We start from the raw sequence: 11,442 nt of genomic DNA, 5'->3' as shown, positions 1-11,442 counted from the left end.
CTTAATCTACTGAGTCATCTCCCCGGCCCCCAGTTTTTAAATTTTCTTTTCTTTTTTTTTAGGGATAGCTTCTTTACATAGAAAATTCTTGATTTGTATCTGTCTCAAGATCCTATCTTACAATTTGATTCAGAGTAGAATGTTAGTTTGTGTTCTTAGTCTTTTAGAGTAGGGTAAGGTGAAGGTTTTATTCCAGTGCTTCCCAATATTGTTATACAGGAGAGAGTAACTGATTACAACAAATATGACATCTTAGCTATAGTAGTACAATTAATAATGATAGAGCAAGCATAATTTAGACACTGACAAACTGGTAACTATTAATTTTGTACTTTAGTGCATAGGACCAAAGTCTATAGTTACATAACAGTACTAGTCATAAATTAGGAGTTTGTATGCAGAGTGTTTCCCCTTGTTAGAATGCACTTACCCTGGTTTCTTCCAGACCAGCCCTGGGCACTCTGAGAGTCCCAGGTGCTTACTGTTCTGGCTGTCTATTCTGTGGTGTATGTGGATGGGCCATGCATCTGGGCTCCTCCAAGTGGAGGCTTCTCCAGTGGCAGAGGGGTGGTTGGTGGGTTCTCTCCTCACAGGACTCACTAAGGCTCTGGGATGGCTCCCTCTAAATGAGAATATTTAATGTTGACACTTTCATTTTTACAGTGAAAATGCATTAACAGCTTTTTTGAAAAAGAAATAAGCTGTATAATGAGAAGCTTAACGTTTTTTGAAAACATTTAAAGTAATTATTGGGCCCAGGGAGATGGCTCAGTGAAATAAGCACTTTCTTGGCAAGTGCAAGGGCCTGAGTTCAATCCCTGGTTCCGCCAAAAAAAAAAATAATTATTGCACCTCTAGAATTCAGACTGATAGAAATAATTAGAATTTTGGGCACTTTATGCCTAAATGTGTTAAGAGTTTTCAGTGAGAACAATTATAGTAATATCAATCAAAATGCTCTGCTAAGGTTATGGTTGAAATAAGCCATGGATCATTTATCATGCATAATATATAGCCTTTAGTCTGATGAAGGAGCGTGTTTAGTGTGCAAGGGAAAAGGTATACCTTGAAAGGTTAAAAAGCATTCAGTATAGCCAACTTTATAAAAATAAATGAAAAGGGATACAACCTAAGGTTAACTCCTAGGCTAGAAGGATTCTATTTTTCCTGGTTTGGTGAACTTTTCACATTTTCTAGATTTTTTTTTTTTTTTTTTTACATTTTCTAGATCTTAACTGTGTCTTAGTTTTATGATTAGAAAAAAAATGCTGATTCCCTAGGAAAAATTCTTAAGCTAATAGAATGATTTATTTATTTTAAGGATAATGAACAAGTCATTTTATGTTTGACATGGATGTGGTTGAAGTTCATAGTTACCAGAATATTTTATTTTCAGGTATTTCTGTTGAACTTGAGACATTTTCAGTCGTTTTCTTAATATCTTACTGAGAACCATAATTTCCCTAACACCATCAGACTGCTCTTCCTCTTGATTGTGCATCTTGCAAAATGAAATCTTTATTGGTATCTTTGATTACTTACTTCCCTACATCTGAGTTAGTGCAGCTTGCCAAAATCTTGAATCTGGGCTCTGTTTCCTTTTTACTCTCATGTTTGTCTTGATTTACTTGGTGCATTGCTTTAGGTTTAGGTTACTGTGAGATTTTCTTAACTCTTTTTTCAGCCCACTTTTTCTCTGTAGTCCATGCTCCATATGCATGTTATCTTCCTAAAAATAGGTAATCTGATCATACTTAGTTTTGCTAATTAAAAATTATTACTGAGGTGTGTGTGTACTTTTTTTTTTTTTTTTAACTAGGAATTGAACTTATGGCCTTGGGCTTGTCCCGTTGAGTCACATCCCTGACCCTTTATGTTTTTTTAAATCAGATTTTATTAGTACATTTTGGGTATACATAATGATCATATTCATCATAGAGCATTTATACCTGTACATGATATAACTTGATTTTTTATTTTCCCATTCTCCTGTCCTCCCTTCAAACCCTATTCCAATTTACAAAAGCTTTGTTTTCATTTTTTCCACTCCAGAAAAACAATGCAGTATTTACACGTGTCCCAGTTTATTTCATTTGCATGTATGTTTTATTTTCTTTTAAAAAATACTTCTTTTAATTTTTTAATAGATTGCAAATTGAAAATAAATTATTTACAAACATAAATGAATATAACAGTAAAAATTGTCCAAAATAAAAATAAAGAATTTACAGATCAGTCATAATAGTTCACTGTGTCAAAACCAAGAAATCTATATTCATATAACTAGAATTCTCAAAGTAGAAAGGAGTAGGCAATAAATATTTAAAGATTTAAAATTTCTGAATTTAGTTCAACTTATAAAACCACAATTCCAAGAAAAATGAACCTTTTGCACAATAAATTAAATAAAATCATACCAAGATACACAAAAATGAAATTGTCCAAAACTTATTGTAAAGAAAAAAATCATTAAAGCATATACATAAAAAAATTAGCTGTGGAAGAACAAAATTAAATAGCATCTTATTTCACATTAGAAAGAAAAAGAAGGATCAAGTGTGTAAGAAGCTAGACCCTAATTACAGGACTGAAAGAAAAGAAAAGATCTGTTCTCTTTGAATTTTATACTAAGAAAACATACCTTTGTAAACTAAAAGATTTTCTGATTATGCAAACTGGAAATATTTTAATACCTCCAGAAGTAGCATATAGGAAATAACAAAGAACATAATTCAAAAGGCAAGAGAAGTTGCAGTATGCTCCCAGATGAACAATAAAAAGCCCTCAATTTGATAGTTATGCAGGACTATATAATATATATTAGATGAACCCTTACGTAGAGGTCATTGAAGATTTCTATGAAACAGTACCAATCTTATGTTGTGTTATACACGTATTTTTTTTTTCATATACGTGTGTATAAGACAGGGAAGAATAATATGAAGTCAACAGAAAATGGAAATATACTTTTTAAAGTTTCTAATACTAGGAGAAGATATCATGATGTCTTTTAAATAAATTGTAAGTCAAAGATATAGTATAAATCTTTGAACAAAAATTAAGATTAAGCAATATTCAGAAAATTAAATACTAAATAATTAAATATTAAATGTTTCAAAACAATTGAACTGAAAAAAAGTTTTATGATAGCAAAGAAGTACTAAGAGTAAAACATAAGATAAATACTGGAATGGCAAGTAAATGACCAGCACTTCTAACAGTTTGATGATAGGATATCGCACAAAGTTCTAGTGTGCTGTGGACATGCATAATGACCATGACAGTTACTGGTGGCCAGGCGTCACTTGTGGGAGTGAGCTACAGCTATTTTTTTGAAATCTACCCTGTAGATTCAGATGGATTCATGACCCATAGGGTGGAAGAGAAGTCCATTTGTAGAGCGTGCTGAAGGAAATATTTTGCTGCTGAACACAAAAGGATAACTGAAAGACTACTATTGTATACCTCGTATTCTCCTGTGTTTAATTGTTTGCCCTATTTGGCGGGTTCTTTCCATTCTCATTCATGGGACTGTGATCATTTTGCTCCCTCTCTAGAACATCATTTAGTAGTCTGTGTAGGCTTAGCTTTGTCATCATGAAATTCTTTAGTTGTTCTTTGTCATGGAAGTATTTCACTTCTCCATTATACTTGAGAGTTTTGCAGGGTCTATCAGTCTGAGTTGGAATTTGTTTTCTTGCAAGACTTGAAGTACTTTCCTCCATGCTGTTCTTGACTTGATGGTTTGTGAAGAAAAATCTGCTGTTATTCTGATGGGTTTTCCTTTAAATGTGATCTGTTTCTTTTCTTTAGCGGCTTTTAGTATACTGTTCCTATGCTGAATTTCTGGAATCTTGATTATATGTCTGGGTGTGGTTTTAATTTGGTTGATGTTATCTGGAGTTCTGTACGCTTTGGTTACTGATTGTCAGATTGTTGCCCCATATTTGGGAAGTTTTCTGCTATTACTTTCTGCCCATATTCTTTTTATATCATTTGTATTGACTCCTTCCTTCTCATTGATGCCTGTTAGTCTCACATTGTTCATTTTTGCATTGTATTGCAGGTATCGAATTATTTTTTCCTGCATCCTAGTTGTTTTTAAGAGATCTTTTCTTTTTCACTAGCTGCAGTGGTGTCTTTAAGGTCAGAAAGTCAGTTTTCACTTTCACTCAAATGGTTTTGCCAGGTCGTGATTGAGGTTTTAATTTCTTGTATATCACTTTGAATCTGTTTCATACATTCTATTTGTTTCCTATATTGCTTATTCAGGGGTTTCATCATTTTTATATTCTGCTCTATTTTTTTTTATCAGTATATTCTTTAGAAGCACTTAGTACTTCTTTGATTATAGTTATCACTGCAGTTTTTAGTTCAGAAATTACTTCTGATCTGATTTCTTCTATACCTTTTTGTAGTTGTTTCCTTACCTCCAATAACGCTATGATTTCAGAGATATCCGGTGTGTAATTTCCAATTTCCTCAGTGCTAGTGTCTTCTATATTTGTACTGGGTGGACTTGGGCCTGAGACTGCATTTTGTTCCTTCTCTTTGTCATTTTGTATGCCACTATCTTCTGACCTTTGATGTAGAGCTTAGATAGAGTATTACCTTAGCACCAGGTCCAGATCTACGAAGTTCAGATTCCTCCAGGTGGTTGTTGCTTGGGTCTGGCTCTCTGGTCTGGCTGCTGTGCTTCACTTCTTCCTGCTGCAGCCGTTAGAGTTGGACCGCTTGTGTCACTCTGGCAAGATGTTCTGCTCCTGAATCAGCTGGGTGGGTCTTGCCTCTAGCCTCTTTGCAGGGAGTTCTGCTGAAGGGCTCCTCACTGGGCCTGCACTCTGGGTCAAATGAGGATCTAGTGGGCCCCAGGTGGTCTCATTCATACACCAGGCCTGTGCTCTGGGTCGATTCTGGATCTGCAGGCACTGGGTCGTCTCCCTCACATGCTGGCCTGCGCTCTGGGTCTATTCGGGATCTGGCAGGCCCGGGTCGTCTCACTTGGCGTGTATGTTTTAAAAGATGTAGTAAGATTAGTTGCATATTTTTAAAAATCAAGCAATACAAAACATACAAAGAAAAATAGTTCTTTGTCCCTTCCCTTGTGATTTCTTTAATAATATTGCAATTTTTAGTTTTCTGTGAATTTTCCCATACTTCCGGATAATATATTTTTTTTTTTTTTTTTGTGGCCAGCTCAGTGCACCCTAGGGGTGGGGCTAGTGCAGCATGTGGTGCCAGGAATCGAACTGTGGTCCCTGTGTGCTTGTCTAAGCACGTGCTTTAGAAAGCTGAGATATCTTGTTGGCCCCAAGAAATTTATGTTTTCTTTATGGGATTTAAGTATTATACAATTTTAGCTGTGATATGTAATAATTTAAATTTCATATGTTATTTCCTTTCCCCAAATAGTAATTTAGTTTTTGATTATATGAGTTAAATCATTTGAAGTTACAGAGATTATATAAATAGTAATAGCCAATAAGTCACAGTAGTGTATGCTTGTACTTGCACTCATACAAAAGTTTTATTTTGGGGGCAGTGGTATCTGTTCTTCATTTGCTTAAATTTCTCTGTACTTTTCCCAGTTCTGTCCATTATTATGAGCTCCATTTCATGGATGATGCCACTGTTCTGCTGTTAAGTTCCTTACACTCTCGTTTCCATGGTCAGTAGCTGAAGTCATTCACATACCCTTAGCTTTCTTATCCCTCCCATCATTTTTGTCACTTATTTGACAAAATCCCAACCATCTGCCTGCTCCCTGCTTGTACCCAAGCAGCACGAGCTGTTAGAGAAAACTCACATCTGTGTGTGTGTTCTCACTTGAAGGCTGCAAATCTCATATGGAGATGATCTTGGCCAACACTTCTGTGATGTGTTTGCTTTTCTAGTCTTTATACTCACTTTTTCAAGTCTTATTTCTCACAATTCCAGTGCTAGTCTCCTCACCATCAGCTTGCTTACTACTGTAGTAAAATATTAGCTATCATAAGTGCTTATGTGCATCATTGTCTATGTACTCTGCTGTCTGTCCCATTAAAACCAAGTATTACTAAAACAGTTTAAATCAGTCCTTTCACTTGTGCCCTAGATTCCATCCTTTCTTATGTCCTGCAATTGATAAATTTTCCTTTATATTGCGTTACAGGTCACTCCTTCCTTGCTATATTGTTACTGGTATATAACTTGTCTTAATATCATTCATTTTATTTTTTAAAATAATTTTATTGAGAAACAAATAGCAATGAGAGTTTCAAAACCAATTAGGACAGTTTCAATAATTAATACATTGCAAATTGTTGTCTTCTGAGTGGTTATTCATAGTAAAAGATGCAGACATGATACCCTGTCCACAAACACTATTAGAACAATTCTTTCTATTGAATTAAGAGAAAGTAGCTGTATATCTATCGTAACTATTTTGAATATAAAGATACAAAATGGTCCTTCATTTGTATCCCCTTTTTTGTTTAGTTTTGTCAGAGAAGGATATTCCATTGTCATTTAAATATTGTAGGTGTGTGAATTCAGCAAAATATTCCAGTACAGTAATTATTCATTTTATTTTTTTCTAATTCATTTTAAAACAAAAAATTTCAGTTCTTTTGATCCCAGGGCTCCTTGTATCCACATAGATAAAGCTCTTTAAATGACTCCAAAATGGTCATTCATTACCACCACTACAGAGAGCTTATCTTTGTCTGACCAAATCCTGTGTTCTCTTTTCTCTGTAACCTGTATGCATAATTAGACCTACTTGATCACTGTTTTCAGATACTTTTTCCTGACACTGTAGTCTTAGCTTCATTTCCACATTACTGGTTAGTCCAATTCCCCTGCTTCTCCATATGCTTTCTAAGTTTATTTTCTCTAGAGCTGTGCTTTTAATACCAACTGAGCACTGATGAAATCTAAATATATCTTCTGTCCTGATTCCATTTTTACCTTCTAGATTGAAGCAGATGCCTTGAGATACTCAATTGGATGAATGAAGAAATTATGAACTTAATTATATTATAAATCTTTTCCTTAAACATGGAGCAAAGTCTGCTTCCTCTCAAGAAATGATACCATCTTTTGTCAGTTGTCCATATGTAAAACCTAAAGATGAGCCATTATGGTTGTATATACCTCTAATTCCAGCACCTTGGGAAACTGAGGCAGGTAGATCATAGGTTCAGGCCAACCTGGAATACAGTAATGAATTCAAGGCTAGACTAAAACATAACAAGACCTGTCCAAAAAAAACAAGACACACACCAAGTACTTTTCTCTTGTACTCCTATTCACCCCTACTTTCTGAATGTATTCTGATTTCAATAACTTCTATATCCCAGTGTTATATAGTCCCAGTCCAAGTCACTGTCATTTCATGCTTGGTTTGTTTATTCAGTAGAATCAGTTAGTATCTGGTCTTCATTGATGATTGTTCACAGAGCTCCTCTGCCTCTACCCTGCGGTTATCATGCGTACATACATTTACAGAACAGTTAGGTATTTGTGCCCATCAGTGTTCTAAGTTCCAAAGAGGGCCAGCCAGATAGTGGATTAAAGCACCTGCAAGCAGGCGTAGGGGCTGGGGGTTCAATCCCCAGGACTGCCGTGTTGGCCCCGCCCCTGGGGTGCAATGAGATGGCAATTGAGACTGGGCGTGGTGGCATGCACTTGTAATCCCAGGTCTTGGGAAGCTGTAAACAGGCAGATCACTATGAACCCAATCTAGTAGTGAGAACCTGAACAACCTGTATACCCTTCCCTAAAATGCAAAAAAAAAAAAGAAAAAAAAAATCAAAAGATTAAACAGTGGGTACAAAGTATATAAATACTCAGTACATAAGCCAAGATGCATATAGAATGCCAGGTGGTGTTAAGTAACATGAGGAACAAAAACATTAGGCTTGGGGATATAAATGCTTTAGAGCTTGCATGGAGAAAATCTAGATGAGAAATTAACAGAGTAGAAGCTTGAAATAGATCCTTGTAAATGTTTCTAAAAAGTTATTTTGGGGTGAGGTCAACATATACAAAAGTCCTGAGGAGGGAAGATATATGACGTGTACATAATAAGATGGAGTAAAAGTAATGTAGCTAACGTGAGGAGTGGTTGGCAGCTAGTTTGGAGAGGGAGACCAGAAGTCAGAGTTATAAAATTTCTAGATTCTTAACATGAACAGCATCAAATTCATGTAAGTACTATATCCCAAAATTTTGTATCCCCAAAGGGACCTCTTACTGTCCAGTTTCTTAGCATTTATCATGACGCCCTCCATTTGATTTCCCACATTCACATCACATCCCTCTGAAAACACTGTAGACTCCATCTTCAAAATCTGTATTCTCAAAAAATAAAATAAAAACAAAATCTATATTCTCACCACTCCTCACCCTTTCACAGTGTTCTGTAGTTTAGTTCATCACCAGCTCTCACTCCTGCAGTCAGTCCCAGACAGGTCATCCACCCACACTTGTTCCTGCTGTAATCTATGCACCACCACAGGCAGATGGATTTGAAAATGAGTCAAGTCACGTTACTTCCTGAGACCCACTAAGCTCTCCCTTAGGGGCTATAAACCTAGGATCCTCTTTCATTCAAGTTTAAGTGGACATAAAGTATAAACTTCACCTAGAAGATAATTTTACATCTGTGCAACATTTGTGATTTTAAAGACTGAAAACGTGAGTCATATAATGCCTATGAGTTCTTTGAGATCAAGAATATTGCGGGTGTTCTGTTTTTGTTCTGTGTGTATATAGTACCTCCCATGAATTTAATTTTCACTGTTTTTCTTAAGACTCTAGAAATTTTGTTGTAATTCTGAGAACTTCTGTAACTACCTGTCGCTCTAGTATGTTTCTTTCTACATTTTTATAGGAATTAGAACATGCCAGAAACTTGATTTCTTGATGAAAACAAATACTACATTTATTTTTTTTTTTTTTGGTAGAAGGAGTCCAACAAATGACTTAATTGTTTATGACTCAGCAGCGAATTAATTTAAAACATGATTTTGGGACTGGGGATCTACATGTGAATAAGTTTTTCTTTACCGTGAGCTGTACACATGGATTTCCTATCATTTTGAGTATTTCAGAAGGCTTAGCCTTTGCAGTTTAACAAGTTGTAAGCAGATGATGTTTTTAAAGTAAGTCTTCCTGCAGCTTTGTCAGCAAGCAGTAATACTGCATATATTCACTTAGGAATGTGAGAACACTTTATAAATGGGAATTACTGTTATTTTTTTTTTCAGAAGCATTAGTCTTATTTTAAAAATAAACATATTAAATGAAGGTATGCTTAACCTGCCCAAGGACAGGCAGTTGAAATTAAGAACAGAGACAACATTGGGTTTTAAGAATATTTCTATAAGGAAAGTGTCAAGATGTGATACCGAGTTAGAGTAACCTGAATGACATTCCATTTCTGTGCTCCTATAATTAAATAGTGATTTTGTGAGAGAAATATAAAGGTTTTGGTACTACTCAAGTGTCTGATTATCCCTGTTTTTGTGTAGGAAGATTTTCAGTCAATGACGTATGGCTTTAAAATGGCTAACAGTGTGACAGATCTTCGAGTTACAGGTAAAACCATTTATAAAGGTAATTTACAAATTTTGCATTTGTTTCCCTTTTAAAGGTAATTGTTTCTCTTTCTAGGCATGCTAAAGGATGTGGAAGATGACATGCAAAGAAGAGTAAAGGTATATATGTCTTCTGTGCATGGTGATGTATGGCTGTTATGTTCCTAAATGTCAGTTTAATTAAAATTAGCTAGTTTAGGGCTGGGGATGTGGCTCAGTGGTAGAACTCCTGCTGTGCATGCACAAGGCTCTCTAGCATCACATACACATAGAAAAAAACCCTAGCTAGAATAGGTATTAACCACGTGTGTCTTTTACGTGTGTCTTTTTGTTAGAGAATCTGAAAACTGTTAGTAAAAGTTTTCGATAATGTCATTTTTAACTATTGAAAATTAACTCATTTCAGTTTTTGTCAGTGTTTTTGACTTTTAGTAGGCTATTTTTAAGAATATGTTTTTCTCCATTAGAATTCTATAATTTTGGGGCCGGGGAGATAGCTCAGGAGAATAAGCACTTGCCTGGCAAGCTCAGGGTCCTGGGTTCAATCCCCAGTTCCGCAAAAAAAAAAAAAAAAAGAAAAGATAAAAAGGGTATAATTTTAAGTTGCTCAGAGGTAAGGACTGTCCTCTTCAAATCTGTAGAGGTAGGAGTGAGTGTAGTGTTGGGGTTACTGTACGGTGGGCAGCTGAGCATTTTGTGGCAGCACTGGTTGTTGAAGGCCGTGCTGACACCCATCAGCTGTGTTGACCCTCATGATTTCCTCCTCATAGAAATTAAGATAGGAAAGATGTTTTATTTCTGCTATTATTTTGCACTTATATGACAGCCTAAGTGTGAAATAACAAGGTATCACTCTTTAAAAATTTTTTACTATTATTCAGTAAATTAGGCAATTAAATGCATAGTGCCAGGTTGGTGATCACAAGTTGGTACCTATCCTGGGAAATTTAGAGACTTAGTGAGACAGTCTTAAAAATAATAAGAGGGATGTAGCTCTGGATGTAATGTAGTATGAAGACCCTGGTACTAGTACTGTAAACATAATAACATATATACTTACCCCCCTTTTGGTAGAGAAAAATGCAGCTCAAAGGAGTTAAGTGAAGCTGTCTCAGGCTTAAGGACATATATTTGGGAAATGTAGCTTTAGGACCAGAACCCACATATGCTACCAGATTTTCCTGTGCTGGTACCTTGGAATTTTAGCAAGTGAAATAGCTGTAACTTTTATTAAGCTATATTGCATTTTAGTGTAAAAAACATTAGTATTAACTGCGAGATTTTAAATTTTTCTTTTTTCAGAACTGGGGATTGAACTCAGGTCCTTGCGCTTGCCAGGCAAATGCTTATTCTACTGAGCCGTCTCCCTGGCCCCGAGATTTTAATTTTTCTGCTGTGATTTGTAAAAGTTGCTGTTTTGTTTTTTTTTTTTCCTGAGAGGTTTAAATTTTATTATTTATTTATTTATTGTTTGGTACAGGGTCTCACTCTCACTATGTAGCTCAGACTTGTAGTGATCCTCCTGTCTTGGCCTCCCAGCACTGGGATTATAGGCATGCACCACCAGGCCTGGTTTCAGTGGTTGGCTCAGCATGGGGCTGGCATGGCATGTGATACCAGGAATCAAACCCAACTCCTTAAATCCATGAGCTATCTCCCCTTCCCCTAAGAACATTAGTTTTGAGAGTATCAGTGGTTACAACTCAAATCCCTTTATAGGAAAGTAGAACTGTATGTCATATGCTTTTGCTTAAGTTATTGGTTTGCCTTTGCTATTTGAATTCCTGATTATTTTTGTGGTCTTTATTTCCAAATAAGCTTTCTATATATAACATTAATAGTAGTGAAATAGGGCTGGAGA

At 35.7% G+C, this 11,442-nt stretch overlaps 1 protein-coding gene across 1 annotated transcript in view; it reads left to right on the top strand.

The window, feature by feature from the left end:
- Positions 1 to 11,442, top strand: part of Naa35 (N(alpha)-acetyltransferase 35, NatC auxiliary subunit) — a 96,666-nt gene that overhangs the window by 23,625 nt on the left and 61,599 nt on the right. Inside the window, exons 7-8 of the mRNA XM_023699172.1 lie at positions 9,516 to 9,582; positions 9,658 to 9,723. Coding sequence (XP_023554940.1) covers positions 9,516 to 9,582; positions 9,658 to 9,723 — 133 coding nt within the window. The remainder of the gene's footprint in view (positions 1 to 9,515; positions 9,583 to 9,657; positions 9,724 to 11,442) is intronic.

Source organism: Octodon degus, unplaced genomic scaffold, assembly GCF_000260255.1.
Source record: "Octodon degus isolate 3935 unplaced genomic scaffold, OctDeg1.0 scaffold00111, whole genome shotgun sequence".
In the NCBI taxonomy this organism is placed as follows: domain Eukaryota; kingdom Metazoa; phylum Chordata; class Mammalia; order Rodentia; family Octodontidae; genus Octodon; species Octodon degus.
The sequence above is the reverse complement of the archived record's forward strand: the minus strand, read 5'-3'. Positions and strand labels throughout refer to the sequence as shown.